Source organism: Rhinolophus ferrumequinum, chromosome 23 (genome assembly GCF_004115265.2).
Source record: "Rhinolophus ferrumequinum isolate MPI-CBG mRhiFer1 chromosome 23, mRhiFer1_v1.p, whole genome shotgun sequence".
Taxonomy (NCBI): Eukaryota; Metazoa; Chordata; class Mammalia; order Chiroptera; family Rhinolophidae; genus Rhinolophus; species Rhinolophus ferrumequinum.
This window is the reverse complement of record NC_046306.1, coordinates 39,677,813-39,701,301: the sequence shown is the minus strand read 5'-3', so window position 1 is coordinate 39,701,301 and position 23,489 is coordinate 39,677,813. Positions and strand designations below refer to the sequence as shown.

General features: G+C 43.0%; 1 protein-coding gene across 3 annotated transcripts in view; it reads right to left on the bottom strand.

Moving 5' to 3' along the window:
* The window catches only part of SLC24A3 (solute carrier family 24 member 3), a 494,345-nt gene that overhangs the window by 139,658 nt on the left and 331,198 nt on the right, over positions 1–23,489 (bottom strand). For all 3 annotated transcript variants that reach the window (XM_033094851.1, XM_033094853.1, XM_033094852.1), the window contains exons 4-6: positions 5,472–5,546; positions 2,107–2,191; positions 1,713–1,816 (exon numbers count right to left, since the gene is read on the bottom strand). In XM_033094851.1, coding sequence (XP_032950742.1) covers positions 1,713–1,816; positions 2,107–2,191; positions 5,472–5,546 — 264 coding nt within the window. The remainder of the gene's footprint in view (positions 1–1,712; positions 1,817–2,106; positions 2,192–5,471; positions 5,547–23,489) is intronic.

Sequence of the window (23,489 nt, the reverse complement as noted above, 5' to 3'; positions counted from 1 at the left end):
ACCATGCCAGTGATTAACTGCATTGCTAATAAATTGTGAAACACAAATGTATTCAAGCCACTTCATATGTAATTAGTTGCATGGCATTTACTAGACACGTCCCAGTCATTTGTTTCATTTCCTTCCATTTTTTCTCCCTCTTTGGGCTTGCCTTGGCATCAAGCTTCAGGTACAAATGACTAATGAACTGATGACAACACTAATAACAGCCAGACTAACAATCACAAGCGAGCGGTGGCAACGCTAATTAAGAGAGTACTAACAGCAGCAGGTCCTTGTGCAGGGTGTGATGGCCCATCTCCAACTCAGACGAGAGCCAGGGGAGTGCAAATGGCAGTGAAGGCAAAGATGGAGACTTTTTTGGTACTAAAATTTATAGAAGATCAGAAAAACACCACAAAATCTAAGATGAGAGATAACTGACCAAAAATATAAAGAAAGAAAATGTTCAGTCTAGCAAATTGGGCAGAACCTCAATAACCATGTGTGGACAGAAATAACTGTCCACTTGTGGGCACTGGAGCCAACTCCTGATGACATCCAGGTGTCCCTCTGCCTGTCACCCATAAGCAACAAACCCACTAAGCTACCCAGACAAATAAATGGGCACAAAGATGGTGGCAGGAAAAAACAGGCAGTGGAGAATAGCAGTAGTGTGGTAGACTGCATCCTGCGTCAGACACTCTAGTCTGAGTTAGAGAGATGGCAGCATTGGGTGCCCCTGGCCCGCTGACTGAATGACAGAGGGGCCTAGAAAAGAGTATGGAAGAAGGTTCACAGCTTTCTTTAGCCCTTCAAACCAACCAGCCACTTCTTTCAGGTCCCTGTATCCTCCATAGCGAGGGAGCTTCTTAGGGCCACTAGAAATCTCAATACTGCAAGTGGGGCACCCTCGATGGGCTTCTAGAAGTCACTTTTCCTAGAAGATACTCAGAGTCCTGGGTATTTGGGCAGACAGCTCAAGACTGTGTTGTTTCTGAATAAAATTCCTACAAAGAAATTAGGACATGAGAGTTAGCAGGACGGCTGCAAACCCTCAGTTGCCGGGGCAACGCCATGGATGCCTGGCAGCCTCACACTTTGGAGACTTCCAGTTTTCTTCCCAAGACTTTCCAAAACACACACCAGAGTTCATAAAGCACAGAGACCCCGTGACACCCACTGGCAATGGAACAGTCGCCATAGATAAAATGCAGGTATGCAAAGCTCCTCAGAACTCCAAAAGTAAGCCAAAGTGAACATGTAAATAAAATGCTTGATCACTATAGATAAAGAAAGATGGGGTCCTAAACTATGACAACTGCAAATGGTTTTTAGCAGAAAAAAAATCTCTGTCGTTTCTTGTCTACCAGCCTAGTCTTTTAAGTTCCTCTATTTCCATTGATGCAAAAGCATACCTAAAATTGTTTTAGGTCTTCCAGTTCAGATCAGTAACATATCGCAATGAGTGTGTCACCTTCAGTTCATGGCCCACATCCTCAGGCTGGTTCGTTATTCACATGGACCTGGGCACTCTATATTCCATCAACACAGAGACCACATAATGGTGCCTGAGTGTTTCCACAGCCAGTTGGGCCAGCCTCCTGGAGCATGAGATCCCACATCATCACTGCAAGATTACTGGCCTTCACTCTGGCTGTGCTGCCAGACTGTCCCCTGCCTCATCTCCACACCGCCTCTCTCCAGGTGCCATGCTCTGATGGCACTCTTACCTGTCCAGCGAAGAGCCCGCAGACTCCGATGATGCACAGGATATTAAACACCGCTGAGCCCACGATGGTCCCAACTCCCACGTCGCCCTTGGTGATGAAGACGCCTGAAACACAAACCCAACATCAGCCTGGCTGTCGTGGCCAGTTGCATTCCAAGGTGGGAATGGGGGAGTCAGTTAGACTGTTCATAGGATGTACAGGAAACAGCCAAGGATTGGAGAGAGCTTACTAATCTGCACTGGGGACACTGTCCCGCGGCAGCATTGGCATTGGGTCTGGGACATGTCCATGCAGAGTGAAAGCATCACTTCAAAAAAATAACCATTAACAACAACCACAGAGCCCTTGTCCTTCAGAAAGGGCAGGGCGGAGATGATCCCAGGTCATCACCTACCTATGACAGATGTGAACAGCTCTGGGGCCGAACTGCCCGCTGCCATGAACGTGGCCCCAGCCACATCTTCACTGAGGTGCAGGCGCTACAGAGGAGCAAGGACAAAGCACAGGTGAGTCAAATTCCCCTGGGGACCCTGTGACTCCCAGGTCCCAAGCTTAGTCCTTCCTCCTCCTCCTCCTCCTCCTCCTCCTCTCAGAGCTTGGCCAGTGCTGCCCAAACCACCCTCCTCCCAGGGCCACAACTCCGCTCACTGTCTTCCTTGAGGAACAGGATCAAGGAGAGGGCTGCATGTCCACTTGAATTGCTCTTGACAAGATCTATGGGTCCCCAACCCAAATGCCCCCAGGGGCCATGCAGATAACAGAGAGGAGTGACGTGGGCAGTGAGGCATAGTGGGCATTTGCCTCTTTTTTAAAGTCAGCACCACTCAGTTCCCTCTGAGTCACCAAATGTTCTTATTTTTAATTAATTTTATTGGGGTGATATTGGTTAATAATAATATTTTATACATTGCAGGTGTATATCTTTATAAGATGACATCTGTGTACTCTACTGCATGCCTACCTCCCAAAATCTAGTCTCCTTCGGTCCATATATTCTTATTTTTAAGAGATAAAATCTACATATTTATGCAAGATATCCTGATTTTTTTCAATACTATGCTGATCTCAGGCCTAATTAGGCTCATGGTAACCAGGCTTGCGAGCCTTGATTCTAAGAGGTTATGGAGGCTTTGGGGTTGGAGAGGGTCACCCTCCTGAAACCTAATCCTCATCCTCAATGCAGGCTTGAGGGAGAGTGGGGGTGAGCAGAAAGTGAAAAGGCATCAGCCCTGCCAAGACATTCTGCACAACAAACTCTCCAGGTTACCCTGTTTGTTAATCCAAAGATGACTTGTAAGAAGGCAAGACAAATATAATACTTATTAGAGACTGGTTAGTGTGTTTAGCTTTTCTGCATTCACTCATGATTCAGAAAGTAAGCTGCTGGCTGTCAGTAAGGAACCAGTTCCCCCTGACGTCCCAGCAGAGAGACATGAGTCTTGAATGACACTGTCCCTCTTCCCAGTGGAACCAGCAGCTGTACTTCCTTGTTCAGCCATGGAGGGGCAGCATGACCTCGGTGTAGGCCACTGGCTCCACTCACCAACAATAGGCTACTGCAAGGGAGCATTTTGACCAGGAGTCCTGGGGTTCCTTTGCTCTCGACTACACATCTAAACTTCACACGGGGTTCTGAAGAGACCCAAGATGGCGGTGCTGATACCTCAAGTTGAAAGATGTGCTTGTGAGGGAACCTGGCATCCTGTCTCACCAGAGGCAGGAGTCTGTGGGAAGGTCACCTAAGGCGGAGCTCACACTCCTTGGGTGGTCTGCCAAGATGTGCCACTTGCCGTGAGCCGTGAGCCTCGCACTGCCATGTCCTCTCCAGCTCGGGCTCCGTGATAGGACATCAGTTGTGGAGTCCACACCTTGGGATCATCTCCAGTTTCTCTCTCGTCTTCAACTAATCAGTTTTCTTCATCCTCCATATCTCCTTACATCCCCTCCTCTTTCATCCCTAATACACTTCAGCTCTAGTAACATCTCACGGGATGCTTAGAATCACCAGAGAGGGGTCTTCCTGCATCTGGACTCCTTCCATCTACCAGATCATGGTCATCAAAACCTTCCCACCTCCCTCCTGAGCACTGAATAGTAACTCCTCATGACTCAGCCTGGCATTCTCCAGGCTCCCCACATGTCCTAGGTTACGCTGCTTGGGTCTATGGCTCAGTCTTCTGCTCAAATACCCTTTCTTGAAACGTATTGTCACTGAGACTCTCCCTCCAAGGGCCTCTCCAATCTGGCCCCTGCACTAGTCCTTCCCTGATTCCCTGGCTGATTCAATCGCTCCCTCCCCTTTTCTCTATCTGTACTTCCCAATTTCCTGGCACTTCGTCCAGCCCCCAGTGTGCATCACTCGGGAGCTGCTCTGCACCCTACAGCCTGTGGATGGCAAGGACCAAACTGTGTTTCATCTTGATGCTTCCCCAAGGGGGTGTGCTCGTAGGTTCTATGGGGTCCTCAGTTGAGTAGAACACATTGTGACAATTGTATGCACAATTCTAGAAGAGCGTCTTTGCTATTTAAAAACAAACATTGTGTGGAAAATGAGAGATTAGTTTGCTTTGCATGAAGAATAAACCACCAAGTGGAGGTATTTCAGAGATCACAAATGACCCCAATGACAGGGGCATCAGTGCTTCCTCCTCTTCCACATACGGTAGGTGACCCTGTTCTCATGTTAAATCATTTTGGATGAAGGACTTTCACATCTGCTCACTGTCCATCTCAGCTGCTACCTCACTCCTTCTTTCACTGTATAAAGGAACCCACTCTTGGGTTATTGTGGAACGATTCTCATTATTATTTTGAGTACACAAAACTAACTGTCTTCCAAGATAGAGGAAAATGCTTCAGTTGGTGGTTTTCGAAGTGTGGTTGTGGACCAGCAGCTTCAGCACCACTTGGGAACTTATTACAAAGGCAACTTCTGTCCCCTGCTGGCCCCAAGATGTAATGAATCAGACTTGGGGAGGGATGGAAGGAAAGGAGGAGGGATGATAAAGTTTCAGAACTACATAAAGAAACTTGAGTTCCAGATGGGAGTTGTATCTGGAGGAGACCCCTTCTGAAAATAGATTCTGAATTAAAAATAAAGTAAAATGGAAAGCTTCCAGATAAAGGAAACTACATTTCAAAATAGACAGGAAAGAGCAAGAGAATGAAAGAATTCTAGGTATGATGAATATTTTCTGATGATAGGGATTTAACTTGGTATTCAGCCTGGCGTCACTAAGCTGATTTCGAACAGAGTCCCTTTCCTGGTGTCTGTGGCCAGTCCTTTAATCTCCTCGCCTTTCAGGCCTCTGCTTGGAGCATTTCTGTACATATACAGAAAGGAAGGGTGATGGACCTATGTGGCTGAAGCTTTCTCACTCTACAAGGGCTCACGAATCACCAAAGGAGGGGTTACAGGAATAGAAGAAGGGAATAGAGGAGAGGAAGGTGGAGAAAGTGGTAGCAAGAAAAGAAGAGCAGAATGTAAAAGAGAAAAAGAAAACTGGAAGCAGAACACATAGCATCATGAGTTATGGCCAAATGGAGCAGGGAGAGCTGGCCTTGGGCCTGCCTCTAGATGGGTGTCCTGAAATTCTAAGCAGACTGATGGAGCTTTTGTGCTAATCTTGCTCATCAATCTGAAGCATGCTGATGCCTGGTGTTCCCATCCCAGGTTGCATGGAGGGCTCCCCAGGACCTTGAGGAGGTTGGAGCAGTACCAGTGCCCAGCTCAGACATGCTGAGAATCAAGGCACGTACCTCACAGATCTTTTCCAAGGAGGGGACGAAGAAGTCATCACAAACAATGGCAAGCGCGTAGAACATGTACATGGCCTGGAAGAGAACGAGAGGAGAAAGAATTAAATTGGAGAAGGGATTAAATTCAGAGTCTGAGCAGAGCCATGGGCTGAGGGTCTGGCCACCCTCTGTTTTGATAGCATCCTCTGTCATCATGAATTAAATATCTTACTCAGAATAAGAAGAAAGTCTTTGCAAGGCCTGCGAGGTCCTACATAACCTTACCCCTCCTCTCTGACCTTCCCACCTACTACCCTCCCTCTTGTCCACCTCCTCGTTCCCCAAACATGTCATGGATGCCTGCCCCAAAGCCTTTGCACATGCTGTTTCCTCTGCTGAGGACTCACTCTCCCCAGATCACCTTGGCTCACTCCATCAGGTCCCGGTTCAACATCAACCTAAGCAAGAGGTCTTGAACTCTCCTTCCTCCCATTTCTCCCTATCCCCTTATCCTACTTTTTTTTTTTTGATAAATTATGTGTGAAATTAATTTGTTTTCTGTCTGTCTTTCCACTAGAAGTCCATGCAGTTATAAACTATATCTCATTTATCCCCAGCACTCAGCACAGAGCCTGGCGCATAATAGATGCTCAATATATGTGCAATGAAGAAATAAATGAATATTTCCAAAAGAGCTTGTTTAGGCTCTTCTTCCCTGTAGGACAGCCTCTGTAATCTTGCTTCCACATCTTTGATCAGCTGTGACCCAGACATTCCCTGGAATTCTACCTTTTTGCCCGAAATCACCTCTTTACCTTATTCAACTCCATGTTTCCTTTCTAACTAATGACAACTGATTTGGATTCCATTGTTGGCCAACCACCCAGCCTCTATCCTCCAGTCCTTTTAATGGCACCCCAGTTTCATTCACATGTCCACCACACCCCATGTAGAAGGTGACCTCATCCTTTCCTCCAGGAGTAAATACTGATTGGCCAATCAGTATGTAGTAGTCCCCAGTGATGGTTATTTGTTCAGGGGTGGACATAAGACCTACGCTGTCCCAATCAGATGACAGGAAAGGCTTTATAGTCCTTGCCAGAGGGAGCTGTTTCTCACCCTCAAGTGTTGGCTGTGAATAAGGAGGCTGGAAGTTCTGATTGCCATTGGCAGCCATATTGAGGGAAATCTGATTAGAGATGAAGTTGACCCTCAGTCAACTTAATGACATCCCTGAGCCATTGAGCATGTGGTGCTAGAGCCCACCCTGACTCTGGACTTCATAGCATAACACACTGGCAAACAGAATAGTTTGATTTGGAGGTCCCCTGTTACTTGCATTCCAAAGCATCTAATGGATGCAGTCACTCATCCTTTAAGTTCCAGGATCCTCTTTCATTTTTCCATCTCTTTCATTTTTCACCATCCAGCACATTTTTCTTTTGAGAACTGCTTCATGGGAAGGGCCTTCAGTCACACAGTGCCCACCTCCCACACCACAGGGCATAGGCACATGGTTCAGCCTAGCCACCAGGATACCTCCTTCCCTTCACACAGTGGCAGGTGGGCAAAAGGACTGCAAGGGGCCAAGCAGGGATCAATGGCAAAGTGGGGGAAGAAGGTTTCACTCCTTATGCAATATAAATACCACCTGAGTCTGGAGCTGCTAAAGGCAGCAGTCATATGGGGAGAGCTTGCTGGAGAATGCAGCTCACACAGTAAGAAGCCAAAACCGAGATGGGACAGGCGGCGCGCGCACACACCCCTGTGCCCAATGACCCATGTGAACTCTGGACCCAGCTCAGTCTGAAGCCAAAGTATATTTTCCAATGTTATGAGCTGATAATACACCTTTTACACTTAAGTTGGTTTGAGATGAGTTTCTATAACTTACAACTGTCCTTCATGAAACCTCATGTAGCAAACCAAGCATGAAATGATACCTCTGGCTTTTGACTCTTGGCTGCAGCAATTAATTTATACACCCATCCCTCTTTATGAGCTTGTTCTCTTTTTTACATGTATATGTTTTGTCTCTTCAACCAGATTGTAAGATTCTAAAGTACATTTTAATACTTGATTCTGTGGAAATATCAGACAAGTGCATGAAAACACATGTACCAGGCATATTCTTTCCAAAATGTTGACTATAATAAATTATCAAACCTAACAAAATATATCATAGGGGATGGATTATACAAACTATAATTTATCATTCAAAGAAATACCGTTAAAAGGGATTATGTAAATCCATATTTAGTGACAAGGAAAGGTATATATACTACATTGCTAAATAAAAAGTGTTATAAAATAATGTGTCCAGTCTCTTTGTTGTTAAATTATCTATGTATAGGAATGCATACACAAACACACACTTATATAAGTGTATTTCCATATAAGAGTTTGTAAGGCCATAAATCAAAATAGTTTCTCTTTTGGTGGGTGTGATTCCATCTGTATTTTAAAATTCCTATCTATATTTTCTGATTCGCCCACCTTAAATTTGGATTTCTTGTGTGATTTTTGTAGGTGGTGGGAGATTGGAGAGGTAGCAAGTCTGTTTTACACTTTTCTACTCTCTGAGGAGCCTGGGAAGCCTGAAATGCAGAGAAGCCTTAAAAAAAACTTTATACTTATTGGTCTTTTCAAAATCTGCACGAAATTATTTGCCTGTGGGGTTTGTTTTTTTTGAAAATGTCAATTAAAAATTTAATGCTGTATTTCATAGCTTTGTGGATGAGTCAGAATATACCTTTCCAAGTTACTAGAATTTTGTTTAGGATTTTTGCATCTGTATTCATCAGAGATATTGGTCTATAGTTTTCATTTTTTGTGTTGTTCTTACCAGGTTTTGGTACCAGGGTAATGTTGGCCTCATAAAATGAGTTAGGGAGTACTGTCTCTTCTTCAATTTTTTGGAAGAGTTTGAGCAGGATTGGTATTAGATCCTCTTTGAAGGCTTGGTAGAATTCACTAGTGAAGCCATCTGGTCCTGGACTTTTGCTTTTGGGAAGGTTGTGGATGACTGATTCAATTTCATTACCGGTGATCGGTCTGTTTAGATTTTCCTGTTCTTCACGGTTCAGCCTAGGAAGGCTATATGTTTCTAAGAACTTGTCCATTTCTTCTAGGTTATTGAATTTGGTGGCATATAGTCCTTCATAGTATTCTTGGATGATCCTTTGTATTTCTCTGGTGTCCGTGATAACTTCCCCTTTTTCATTTCTGATTTTGTTAATTAGTGTCTTCTCTCTTTTTATCTTAGTGAGTCTAGCCAAGGGTTTGTCAATTTTGTTAATCTTTTCAAAGAACCAGCTCTTTGTCACATTAATTTTTTCTATTGTCCTTTTGTTCTGTATTTCATTTAGTTCTGCTCTGATTTTTGTTACTTTCTTTCTTCTGCTGACCTTGGGTTTCATTTGTTCTTCTTTTTCTAGTTCTTTAAGGTGTAACATGAGGTTATTTATTTGGGATTTTTCTTGTTTCTTGAGATAGGCCGGTAATGATATAAATTTCCCTCTTCAAACTGCTTTCACTGCATCCCAAAAATTTTGGTAGGATGTATTTTCATTGTCTTTTGTTTCTATGTATCTTTTAATCTCTCCTCTAACTTCTTCTTTGACCCAGTCGTTCTTTAAAAGTATGTTGTTTAATCTCCCTGTATTTGTGTTTTTCCCTGCTTTTTTTTGCAGTTGATATCCAATTTCAAAGCCTTGTGATCAGAGAATATGTTTGGTATGATTTCAATCTTCTTAAATTTGCTGACGCTGATTTTATGTCCCAATATATGGTCTATCCTTGAGAATGTTCCATGTACACTAGAAAAGAATGTAGAGTCTGATGTTTTAGGATGAAGTGCTCTATAAATGTCAATTATGTCCATTTCATCTAATGTATCATTTAGGGCTGCTATTTTGTTATTTATTTTCTGTTTGGATGATCTATCCATAGCTGTCAGTGATGTATTTAGGTCCCCTAGTAGAACTGTGCTTTGGTCAATTTCTCCCTTTATTTCTGTTAGTAGTTGCTTGGTATATTTCGGTGCTCCCTGATTAGGTGCATAAATTTGATGACTGTTATGTCTTCTTGTTGTATAGTCCCCTTTACCATTATGAAATGTCCATCTTTGTCGCGTGTTATCTTTTTCACCCTGAAATCTGTTTCCTCTGATATCATTATGGCTACAACTGATTTTCTCTGGGTACCATTTACTTGGAGTGTCAATTTCCACACTTTCATTTTGAGTCTATGCTTGTCCTTGTAGCTGAGATGTGTCTCTTGGAAACAGCATATGGTTGGCTGTAGTTTTTTGATCCAATCTGCTACTCTGTGCCTTTTTATTGGTGAGTTCAGTCCATTTACATTTAGGGTGATTATTGATATGTGAGGATTTCCTCTCATTCTATCTTTAGTTTTCTGGTAAAGCTGTGTCTCCATTGTTTCTTTGCCTTTTTGTTGTTGTCTATTATTTCTGCGTGGTGGTATTCTATGATGTTTCCCTCTGTTTCTTCTTTTATTACAGTATATATTTCAGTTCTTGATTTGTTTTGAGTGGTTACCCTAAAGTTTATGTAAAAAAAAGTTTGATATCTAGAGTATTCCATTTTCTTCAGCACGCTTCCTTTCTCCCTTCCCATATTCCAGTTCAGGCCTTTACTCTCCCACTTTTTATGTTTTGGTTGCCACATATTGTCCCTGTTGATGGTGGTCAAATAGCCTCCTTTAGTATTTCTTGTAGTGCAGGTTGCGTATTAGAAAATTCCCTCAGTTTCTGTATGTCTGGAAAGGTCTTTATTCCTCCTTCATATCTAAAGGATATGTTTGCTGGATATATTATTCTTGGCTCATAATTTCTGTCTTTCAATTGTTTGAATATTTGGTTCCATTCCCTCCTGGCTTGTAGAGTTTCTGCTGAAAAATCTGATGATAATCTAATGGGCTTTCCTTTGTAGGTTACCGTCTTCTTTTCCCTGGCTGCCTTGAGGATTCTTTCTTTGTCATTGATTTTAGACAGCTTCAATACAATGTGCCTTGGAGAAGGCCTGTTGGGATTGAGGTAATTAGGTGTTCTATTTGCTTTATGGATTTGAGGATCCAGTTCTGTCCACAAGTTTGGGAAGTTCTCCTCAACAATTTGTTTGAATATATTCTCTGTTCCCTTCTCTCTTTCTTCTCTTTCTGGTATGCCCATTATTCTTATATTGCTCTTTCTGATGGAATCAGAAAGTTCTTGTAGAGTTCTTTCATTTCTTTTAAGTCTCAAGACTCTTTCTTCTTCCATCCGTGTCATTTCCAGGTTTCTATCTTCAATGTCACTGATTCTTTCCTCCATCTGGTCAACTCTACTACCTAAGCTGGCTACTTCATTCTTAACTTCTTCTATTGAGTTCTGAATCTCCGGAAATTCTATTTGGTTCTTTTTTTAAATTTCAATCTCTTTCCTAAAATGCTCAAGTTGTTCTTTGATTTTGTTTCTGAGTTCATTAAATTGCCTTTCTGTGTTTTCTTGAATCTCGTTGAATTTTTTCAGAAATGCAATCTTGAATTCTCTGTCGTTTAAGTCACATATTTCCATATCTTTAAGTTCCTTTTCTGGACACTTTTCACTTTCTTTCTGAGCTGCCTTGTTGCCTTGGTTATTCATGGCAATTACTGATTTATTATTTCTCTTCCTAGACATCTACAGGAGTGGCTTCTGCAACAGGTTGAGAGGAAGAGGTCTTTCTTTTATTTTCCAGTACTTGTTGGTAGAATGTTTTATTTTCTCTCAGACTGCAGCCTTTTTTTTCTGTCTCACACGGTAGTGCTATGTTTTCTCTGCACTATTCCAGCTTCTCACACAATGGGGGGATTCCCTGAGAGACGGGCTTCTCCTCTGTTAATAGTTCGCCTGAGTCACAGGGCGCAGTGTCCATGTGGGTATGCGGAGAGCTTTTGAAGTTCCAAAGCTCTTCCTGCACCAGATTCAGTGCCCGTATGTTTCAGCAGTTCTGTTTACTCCTGCAGGGTTCCACCCAGATAGGTGGGGCCAGGGGCGGGGTGAGTTGTGAGAGGTGGCCCAGAGCAATGGCGGCGACACAGCCAGTCCTCCTTCCACAGCTCCCTCCCCTTTGCCAGAACTAGTTGGGCTGCTAATCTGTGTCTGTGGTCCACAGTTCTCAGAACAGCAAATATTCTGTTCTTTTGATCTGACACTGCTACTGTTCCGCTTCTAGAACCGGGCACGTGGGGGCGGGGCGAGCTCTGGGAGGGTAGGGAGAGGGCGGCTAGTCTCAGTGCCTAAGGCTTCCTTTCTCTGCTCGGCAGTGAGGGCTTAAACCACTGTTTTCAGCCTTCTTCCCTCAGTCTTTTCTCCGAGGTCTCTGCCGTGAGCGTTGGGTTCAGCCGTGTTATATGCTGCCCCCTCAGCCCTGTGGGCCATAAGCGGAGCTCTAGCCGTCCGAGTTCTTCCCTCTCTGGCAGCTGCGGTAGTTCCGGGATGCAGCGAGCTCTTAGCACTGAGTTAGGTCTGCATCCTGCGCCTGCACAGCTCTGTCTCCGCACTTCTCCCTTCCCTCCTCCCCCACTCGCGCGATTCGCCCACCTTCAGGTGAATCCAGTAGTGGGCCTCTTTGTCTTGTCTGTCTGCTGTGCAGGGAGTCCTTTGTGGAGTTATAGTTGTTCGATTAGTTGTAAATTCCAGGGGAGATTTACAGAGGCTCACCTCACGCCACCATTTTGATGACGTCCAACCTTTCCAAATTACAATGGACTCAAACCCTCTTTTGAGGAGTGACTTGGATGATCCAGTGATATGCAGGCTTTACAGTGATCTTGGAAAAGACAGCCAGATGCAGTTATTGGAATACAGAGGCACACTTGTGGATTAACCTAGACCTAAATAAACTGTACCTGACACATTTAACTCAGTGAAATAGCCAATGCCACTTAGAAGTCCATAAAGCAGTTTTGCAAGACTACGTTCCAATATTACATATTGATCCTTTTCAAGGCAAGAAGCTCCATCTAACACATTGCAATATCAATGCTTGGACTGGGACAAGAAATGAATACGTTTGCCAGGCTGTCTTATGCAAGAGTGATGTCTACTGAAAGCCACATTAGTTCTGTGCATAAGGCAGCATCAGTCAGGGATACCCACTGTCAATCAGACATCTTGTGGTCAGGCACTTTTGGACACCTGAGGGGCTGCCAAATGATGGGGCTCCTTCCTACCTCCTGGCATCTGAGGGCAGGTCTGTCACTTTGCTTACAAGAAATTCCACTCTAACTCTCTGCCATGCTACCCACTGGAAATAAGGTTCCCACTGGAAAACAAACAAAACAGAATAAGATATTGATTGGTGGGAGTGGGGACTGTGCCTGTGGTGGGGGGATAGAGGCGATAAGGAAACTCTGTTCTTTCTGCTCAGTTTTGCTGTGAACCTAGAACCTAGACTTCTAAAAAGAAGTCCTCTGGGGTGGCTGGTTAGCTCAGTGGGTTAGAGCATGGTGCTGATAACACCAAGGTTGCTGGTTCGATCCCCACCTGGGCCACTGTGAGCTGCGCTCTCCTTAAAAACAAATAAACAAAAAGTCAGGATTTCTAATTTACTTAAAATAAATAAACAAATAAATAAATAAAAAGAAGTCTACTACTACCAATAAAACAAAAATAATACAAAGAAGTAATACAAATGTAGAAAGTCAAACTTTAAGATGCAGAGGGGAAAAACAAGATTCAGAGAACTTACTGGTATTGATGGTACTGTCCATACAACTGGCCCAGATATTTTATAGAGTGAAGCGTTTTTGTATTAATTTGATCATTTCTATATTTCCAAAGGATAGAATATCACTGATGATGATGATAATAATCATGATACGAAGGTCTGACAATTAAGTTCACGACCTCATCCTAGAAAAAGTGCTGCACACCTCATTGCTGAATATCACTACGGTCACCTTCGAAGTACTCCCCTTGGGAAGCTATGCACTGATGGCAGCACAGCACCTAGTTCACCCTTCAAAGCAATTTTGGAACTTTTCTGGAATGGCCATCAGGACTGTTGTCATATTACCCTTGATGTCCTGAATATCATCAAACTGTCTTCCTTTCAATATTTCCTTTATCTTCAGGTAAAGAAGGAAGTCATTAGAAGCCAGGTCAGGTGAGTACGGAGGGTGTTCCAATACAGTTATTTGTTTCCTGGCTAAAAAATCCCTCACAGACAGTGCCGTATGAGCTTGTGCATTGTCCTGATGCAAGAGCCATGAATTGTTGGTGAAAAGTTCAGGTCATCTAACTTTTTAAAGCAGCCTTTTCAGCACTTCCAAAGAGTAGACTTGGTTAACTGTTTAAACAGTTGGTACAAATTCATAATGAATAATCCCTCTGATATCAAAAAAGGTTGGCAACATTTTTGCAACAAGTTCTCAAACTTCATTGTCAGACCTCGTTTGTGCCACTATTTGTTGGGCCAGGAATTCAGGCATGCTCCAGGTACTTTACAAAGACTATCGCATTTATTCTCTCAACTCCTGTGGGAGGCAAGGAGTTACTGGCCCCATATCCCAGACGACTCAGAGAATATAGTAACCTAAAAACACATGGCTACCAAATGGCAGGGTTTGGATTTGACCCCAGGACTCTCCCCGAGCCTTCCCACAGAGCCCAGATGCCTCCCTATACAGAGGTCATTTCTGATTTGCCACCCAATCACCACTTTCTATTTTCAACTCGTCTTCCCCAACCACAGTGAGGGAGAGACAGTTTCAGAATCCCAGCCATTCAATTTTGGGGGCTGCCGGTCAGAGCCACTCATGTTCATTATTATTATTATTATTATTATTAATAATATATCTTTTTTAATTTTAAGTTTTGATTGCATACTCACATACAAATATGCTATTTACATAAATGTATAAATTTGCTCAGCATGAAGCTGAGTAAACCCTAGCTACCTTTTTTATTAAATAATTTTTTCTTTTTCAATTAGAGTTGATGTACAATATTATATTAGTTTCAAGTGTGCAATATAGTGATTAGACATTTATGTAACTTACAAAGTGATTTTTATTTTCCTCTATAAGTGAATGAACCATAAATACTGCCGCACTGAAAATCTTTAAACATAACATCCTTTCCCATTTTTAGGATAAATTTTGAGATGTGAAATTGCTGGGTGATGTTCTTTTTAAACATTATCGTTTTCACAAGGTACACTATAAAATGCAAGACAGATTTGAAGTCTCAAAAATGCTCGAGTTGGCCCAATACCCCGGGATAATCCAAATGTGCTGCAACACACCCTGGAATCCAAGCCTGTGGCCCGGCTATAGCAAACAGAAGCAAATGTGGGACACGTTCTAGAAATGATGAGTGAGGGGTGTTTGGAGAAGAGGGATGGAGATCTATTCGACCTTCAGCTCAAGGCTCATGACTATAGCAGCTCCTGTTTCCTGGGAAATTATCAGGGCCCTTAGTGTGGGAATCTGTACTTTGGCATGGAACATGTGCTGTCTGGACTGTGAGCCACGTTTTATGTTCATGTACTTGGCGTCCCTTCTCTGGAAGGGCAGCAGCTGTGCTCTTCACACATTCATATCCACCTTGTCTCACAGCGAGCTTGCACAGAACAAGGGCCCCATTTATATGGATTCCAAGGAGGGTGGTGCTCAGAGTAGCTGGTGTCACCTTTGGAAGCCGTTAAGGGAAATGCCTAAGTAGCACTGACTGGCACAGCAGCTGCTGAAAGAGAAGAAGCCTGGAGCCTTGGAGGAAGCCCAAGATGGGTAAAGGACCTCACATCAAATCCTGGACTTGATACTTCCAAACTGCATCACCTTGAGCAACTCTCCTTACCTCGAAGAGCCTTCAAATTGAGACCAATCACACCATGCTCTCTAGTTAGCTTATAAGGTTGTTGTGGGGAGTAAATGGAAACCAATGAACAAAGGGTTTTGGACTTACCATGTTTCCCTGAAAGTAAGACCCAGCTGGATAATCAGCTCTAATGTGTCTTTTGGAGCAAAAATTAATATAAGACCTAGTCTTATTTTACTATAAGACTGGGTATAATATAATGTAATGTAATATAATATAATATAATATAATATAATATAATATAATATAATATAATACCAGGTCTTATATTAATTTTTGCTCCAAAAGATGCATTAGAGCTGATTGTTGGCTAGGTCTTATTTTAGGGGAAACACGGTAGCAAAGCACCTCACAAAACAACAACAATGCCATGAGAATGTGTCCCAGCTAGCCTGTTGGAGACATGTAGAGCAGAGCTGAGTCAACCCCATTGTCCTAGCTGAGGCTGTCAGGGATCAGCGACAAGCAGATAACCACTAAACATGGGTGAGTCCAGCTGAGACTGGCCAAGCTCAACCCAGTTCAGATGAACTCCAAAGACCCACAAGCTAAATAAGTGTTTATTGTTCTATGTCAATGAGGTTTTGAGGCCATTGGTTACACAGCATTATTTTGGCAATAGGTAACAGATAAAGCCAAGGTGATAAAAAGAGCAATAGTGAAAACAACAATAATGAGAAACAACTTCTATGCAAGCCAACTTTCTGTTGTCCTGGATGACAATATACTCAGCTTTTCTAGTATTTCTGGAACTTGCCATGGGCATGTAGCACAGTTTTGGCCAATCAGAATAAGGGACAGATCCAATGAAAGTCACCTTTTCTTCCTGACTTGAACTTGGATGTAATGTCTGGCACAGCAGCACCCATTGTATAACCATGAGGATATACACCAACACGCGAAGGTGGCAGAGCCCTGAGAATGCCATTCACCAGCTGCTGTAATACCAGAAACATTTCCCTCAGTACTTCTTACTATGTGAGAAAATGAACCCTCTCCTTGCCTTCTCTGTCATTAGTCAGGGTTTCTGTACTTGTAGTCATGTTCCTCCCTAACTGATACGGGGCATTAAGATTCATTCTGCTGGGCAAGGGTGGTGAAGTAAATCAGAGAAGGCTTCACAAAGGAAGTGGCTATTCAACTGGGATTTTAAGGGAGATATTACCTCATCAGGCAATTGCAAAGGTTGATTGAGACTAATAAAACCAGAGAACTTTGGTGACAGTGGTTAAACTGAAAATTACCTAAGGTAACAGAAAATTATTGTGGCTTGTGGCTTAATGGAGGTGAACAGGCTTCAGCTGAAATGTTGATATACAGAAAGGCTTCTGAGTTGTGAGGGCAAATGTACCCGAATAGCACGACATTAACTCTGCTGCTTTGTGTGGCATCGCCAGTCAGTGGTTTTCACAGACAATTTCCTTTGACTACATCATCTGCACTTGTGTCGCTCTGTCTTTAATTTCAATGAAGGTGGTGCTGGAGAAGCAATTCTGAGGGAAGATCTATAGAACTCTGGCCTTGATGGAAATTGTTCTAAATCTCCCAGGGAATATGGCTTGAACAATAAGTGAAAAGGTCTTACTTTTTCCTTCTCTTTTTCATAGTTTCGAAGTGATCATATATGACTTTAAAAAAAATTATTTCTTTTAAAATAAATTTCCCCCGTTACGGGCTCTGTATGTAATGGTTTCATGATGCCATGTTGGGGCTGAATGATGCGCCTACTCCCAGGTTCTGTAGTGATGACAGTGTTCCCCTGGAAACTCTCCCCATGTCTAGTGACTAGAGACAAACACTGAACGCCACAGCCACACGAGGGTTCTGAACATGAGGAAGTGGCTGGGGTGGGCTGCAGGGAAGAGGAATGTAACAGACGGCGATGGGCGCCCCTGGTCCTAGCATCTTCTTCAGGCCTTGTTAATTTAGAGAGCTCCACCGCCATTTGTCTGAAGGTTTTTAATTTCACCTCCCACAAAGCAGTCAAGAAGTGCTGGGGCATTATGGCCCTTGCGAGCCCTCAAGCAATGACTGATGGGAGTTGCTGTATGGGTGCTCAGCTCCTTCCCCCCATAGCTGGACAAATCTATGCTATCTCCCTGGGTCCCCACTGAGTTAAGCTTCAGGTGTCCACAGTATGCTTGATCACATGCCTTTTATTAGCAATTCTGCCCTCTCTGTCTTACTTCCTCCCCCGCAGTTGATGTTTCACTCTACCCCCAAGCGACCACTCACATTCCTGATCTCAGGGTCTCTTTTTGGGAGAGCCTAGATTAAAACAAGAGGGGAGTCAGTTAAGGAAGACTGAGGAAGAAATGCAATGCAGTTTGAAGTCAAGATGAGTCACTTGCAGAAATAACTGTCTTCCGGAAGTCTAGAGGGACTCTCTCTTAGTCCCACCTGTCAGGGTCATATTGTCAGCTGGTATTGTGAAGGTCTTTGGGAACCATTGCCAACTGAAAATGTTTCTCTGGCAGGGACTCAAATGCTAAAGGAAATGAGTATATGTTAGTGTACCTGCTCCATTAGCATAGATCCTATAATTACGTTACTTGAAACAAGTTTCATGAGGCCCATATAAGGCCCATGGCTGATCACTGTTCCTGGAGGTCACCACATTGGGGTCACTGTTATGGAGCGTTGGGAATGAGAAATTTGCCATCTCTGGAGAAATATTTCAGTGGGGGAAGAATGCTTCATTGATTGTCAGTTTATCAAGGAAATACAGGTGATAATTGCTACTTCCCTCTCAATATCCACTAAAGGAAAGTTCTGGGGACAGGTTTATATAGCTGGGATGAGGCCAAAGCACACCTCAGTGGGTGCCAGGCACACACATTCTCCATTGACCCTCACAATGGCTGTAGGAAAGGGCAGTAGGCTTAATCCAACCTCATAGGTGGGAACCAAGTCCAGTAACTCGGCTCAGGTCATAAAGCTAGTAGTGGCGGAGGCAGGATTTGAACCCAGGTGACCTGCCTCCTGAGTCCGTGCTCCTAATCAGCACGCCAGACACCATCCCAGGAAGAGGGTTGTCTGCACTCTATTTGAGGAGCATCTACTCTTCTAACCTCTGCCAGGCCCCAAATCCCCGTCTACAGAGACCTCCTGTGAATGGGGGGCTCTTGACCAGTGGTCTCTGAACCCCTGAATCCCCCAAGGAGTACTTAGAAAGACTTCAGGGGTTTGTTAATTTGCATGAGAACAAACTGCATCTTTGTTTCCACTGACCACTAAGAAGAATTCAGCATTTCCTTCCACTATGAATATACACAATAAACCACAGGAGCTGTGGCAAGACCGGGGAATCTGTGCCCAGTGGAAAGCACAGAACTTTTATATCACATCACTGGTGTTGCAGAGACCTCATGTATGTTCATCATTACTTCAAAAATAGGTGCTTATGAGACCTGACACTAGATCTTATATTTAATGTACTAAGAACAGAAATTCCCAGATACTTCCCATGCTCAGTGCAGTGACTCCAGCATCCCAGATAGTTTGAAGGTCACAGGGGTGATCCATGAGGAGAAAAGCACATGAAAGCTGTTGGACAGGCACACAAACTAGTAAGGAGGATTCAGGTTGCTGAGATGGAGCACCGACATGTCTGCTAAATATGTAGCCAAGCATTAGGTATTAAAGCTGAACATAGAGCTCTTCACTGGATTCTGTGTGAGCTTAGAGGAAGGACACCTAACCTAGGTTTTAGAGAGTGAGGGCAGGGGATAATAAGACTCTGGAGGAGCTGATGCTTATATCATGTCCAAGAAGATGAACAGGCATTAGGCAAGCAAAGTTAGGAAAGAAATGGCTAGACAAGGGAAGAGCATGAATAGAATCATAGTGTATGTCGTAAATTGAAATGGTTTGTGCTGAAAACAACAATAGTCACTACTGCTGGAGTGTAGATTGCAGGTGAAAAAGAAGAGGCAGATGAGGCTGCAGAAATATGCAAAGATCAGTTTGGGGAGGGTCTTGTATTCCAGGCTGAGATATTTGGATGCCTAAGTGCAGACTGTCTTGAACAGGAATCACCGTTGACTCCAGTAGATAAAACTTATGATGATGGTGATGATGAAAGTGGTTTTTATGATCATGATAATGGTGGTAATGGTGGTAATGATGATGGTAATGATAGTGGTTGTGATGTGATGATGATGGTGGTGATGATGGTGACTGTGGTGTGATGATGGCTGGGACCATGACGATAATGGTGATGGTGATGATGAAGAAGTGATGATGATGAGGAGGGTGATGGTGGCGGTGATGATGATTTGACGGTGTGATAATGAGGGTGGTGGTGATGACAGTGCCTGTGATGAGATAATGATGAGCCGATGATGATGATACAGATAACGACGGTGGTAATTGTGACCCCTGACATTTATTGACTATGACCATAAGCCTAAAACTGTCTCAAAGCTTTTCTGTCAACTACACCCTGAGGTAGGTACTATTGTTATCTCTGTTTTTCAGACCCCCAAAAAATGAGTCAAAGAAAATATAAGACCAAGTCACAGAGCCTATACATGATGGAAACTGGACTTCATCCCCATTTCTATGACTTCAGTCCAAGCCAGAGCTCTTGGCTCTAATCTTCACTGCTTTTCAGCAGCAAGAGAGGAAGAGTGATGTGAAGGCTCAGAATGCCCAGGGGCTTGAAGATTTCTCATGACCTCTCATGCTTCATGAAGTTATCTCTTCCCTTTCTTCTCCCACTTCTCAATGACACCCCCACCTCTCCTCTCCCTATTAAACCCTAGGCATACTCTGGGAGAATTCTCAAAATCTCCTGAAAGACTGGCTGACAACATGCTTATTTGCCAACACTGCCCTTTCCTCTACAGGCTTGTTTTAGAAAATGAGGACAATGGTTTCTATCCTAGGGATGTATGTTAAATATTAGAGAATTTAAATTTCCTGGAGGACTTTGAAATTTATTCAACTATTTGCAAGATGATAGAATTCTTCACTTCAAGGCTGGTGTGAAACCTGCTTCTTGCCTCAAAGTTTTCATTAGTAACCTGAGCTGAGCCTTTCTGAGGAAAACCACAATAGGGTAGGAATTTTCATGCCAGAGTTAAAGCTAAGCTTATTGCACAATATTGTGCCTTTGAAAGACACCAGGCTGCTGAAAGTTATCAGGATATTTGCATTCTTGACTTTCTGTCATTTTCTTGTTATTCTCTCTCCAAACACAGTCCTGAGAGCTGGTGGGCACCGCAGCTGCCACATGACATCAAACAGCAGAACTGCAAGCCAATCACCGGTGAGCAACCAGAACTTCCAAAAACAGAATCGGCCTGAGACACAGGCACTCCAGGCAGGCTCACAATCTGGTGCCTCTTCAAACCTATGTTCTTTAAATATTTATTCACCATTTATTTAGTGGAGGATGGAGGAGAAATCTAATCTTCTATTAATAAAGAATGTGTACAGAAATTAAGCCTCTTACTAATTCATCGCCACTGGTGCAACTGTAGTCAATATTCTGAAAAATATTCTGCTAAACTTTCCCCCATTCTTCTGTAATTGTTATTCTGTTTCAAGTTTCTCTTGCAGAAAGAACTCCTCTAAAGTAGGTAACTTCTTGGTGAATTCAAAGTTTTAGTATTTAATATTTAGCTAGTGAAACATTTTATTCAATGTTGGTAAATACTAAGCACTGTTCAATTTTAAAATTTCATCTGGTGGGACAATGGAAGCACTTACAAAGCACATGTGATAGAAAGAGGCTGGCAGTAACAAAAAGTAGGAAGATCCATTTTATTTCTACTTTAGGTGACTGTTTGCATCAGGTGGAGGGGAATAATTTATGTGTCTTCAGTTTTGTTGTGCGGAAACCTGACCTCAGTGGCACTATTCTTCCCATTTATTATACTGATGTTTTAGGGCTCCTGGTAGGTAGTCCTCCTGAGAATGTGCACAGATGGCCACCCCCAATCTAGCTTTAGGCATCCAGTTGAAAGCTGTATCAACATCCCCAGGTTGGGACCACTTCCTTAGCTGTATGTCTTTACTGCGTCCTATTACCAGAACTGACCAATAATATAGGATGTGCTCCTGGAGTGAAAGGCGATTTCCCATTAGTGGTGAAGGGATACACTGGGTCATCCAGGGTCCCCACCCTGATCCTGCTTGGGACTGGTGTAAAGGACTGGATGATTGTGGATAGAGGTCCATTCTGGGGCTGTGTTTATAAATGAACAAAGCCAATAGGCTTGTGTGGGGCTTAAACTCTGACCTTCATTTTATTGCTCATGATCTAGTGCAGCTAGTGAAGCCAGACCAACATTTCATATTACAGTATTTCCAACTTCACACTTCAGAGACTATCCATTTAAATAATTACCAGATGATTACTATGGACTTTTAACTAGGAGGTTCAAAACCTCTCTTGATAGACACAGGATTAGCTTAGCTGGGTCCATGGGCTCCTTCCCCTCTGGTTGACATAGGCTGGCTTGATATTGAGGGGTATCCTTTGTATCTGGACCACAGTACAAATGACTGCTGGTGTTGGGTTGGCCTTCTTACATTCTGTTCACCTGGTGTGCCCTTAGAAATCAATCAGGGCCCAAGGCAAAGATGCTCTCAGACCACTCTACTAAAAATCCTCTTCGTTTTTGAAGGAACGATGTCACTGATAATAACGAGGACAGACTTTTGCTGCAGCTTGTAGATGATGACACCAATGTTAGGAGCTGTGGCTCTAAGGCAGAGAGTTAAAATTTAATCATGCTTTCACTTACCTCCCCCAAGGCTCAGTAAAAGCAAAACACTGAGTTGCAAATAAGAACCCAAGAGATGATCTAAAGGCTTGGGGGTAAAGCATGCTGAAGCAAAAGGAAAATAAATTCCCTTGAGGTTCTAAAGGGACTGGAGAACAGAGGTATCTTTTGAGTTTCCGCAGTTCTCTTGTGCAACTCACAAAACAGGAATGGAAGACATTCACCAGCTGGTTACTTCCACTCTCCCCCAGTGTAAATAAGTTGGTGGAGGCAGACATGAACCATGGGTACTAAGCAGGACTCATACAGCCTGGGTTTTTTTACCTGTGTGGCCCAAGGTAAGTATTTTAATCTAATTAACATTTCAGTTTTCCTTGTCTGCAAAAGGGGAAAAATAATAGTTTCTATCAGATGTGATTGTTTTGAAACTAGATAATGCATACAAAATTCTTAGCATAATAGCGGACTGTTGCAAGCATTCAATAAATGCTAAATAATATTATTGTTGCTAGGATAATTATTATTTTAATCAACTTGTTAGAAAAGTGGAACCAACTGAATTGAAATAGACTTATGGAATCATTTATACTTTCTTCTCTACAAAAATACGAGAAAAGATTAGTAGGCTTATTCTTCTCTTTGATTGCATCTGTGGGGGCCTCTTACATGGAAGCAGGCACACAGGAATGGTTTGCTGATGAACCTGGTTTCCTTTTCTTCCCTTGTCTCATAAGAGCTGTTGCCCATCCAAAGAAACTCAACCCAAGTTCCACATTCCAACAAACACATGATTTAGGATTCCCCAGTGGTCAGTGAGGATGGCCAACGTAATGATAAAATCCAACCCACCTCTGGATCTGATGTTAATTACAACTGATAAACAGATGGTGTCTAAATCTAGGGCCATCTGTTCCTTGTCTGTGGGAAGTTTCCCCAGTGGCGAAGACAGAGCCATAGCCAATTTCTTTTTGCCCCAAGAAAGACTGGACTTTTGCACTTAAGAAAACATCTTATTATTTGTCATGATAAGATTTTCTCTGATCTACATAACCGCAGAAACATTAGGTCAGACATCCAACAAGGGAAGGTCAGTGGGCTGACCGCAGGAATGTTGATAGCTACTCAAGCTCAAGATGCTACCACAAGTGAGACAGTCTGAAGATAAGAAAATATTTGAATACAACTTGTCTATTGATTTATAAGACAACTCCTCCTCCCACACATATAATTTCAATTAAGTGGACTGATGAGGAAACTATTTGATTGTATTCTATTACTGATACTCATGTTACCTGTCTTTTTAAGAACTGATAAAGAAGTAATTTCCCCTTTCGCTTCTAAACAAAACATACCAATGAACAGAAGAATGAACGTTGTGGCTCATATTGGAATGCCAAGTGTCACTGGGTCTGGTCTGGTAAGGACTTTAAATCTACTGAT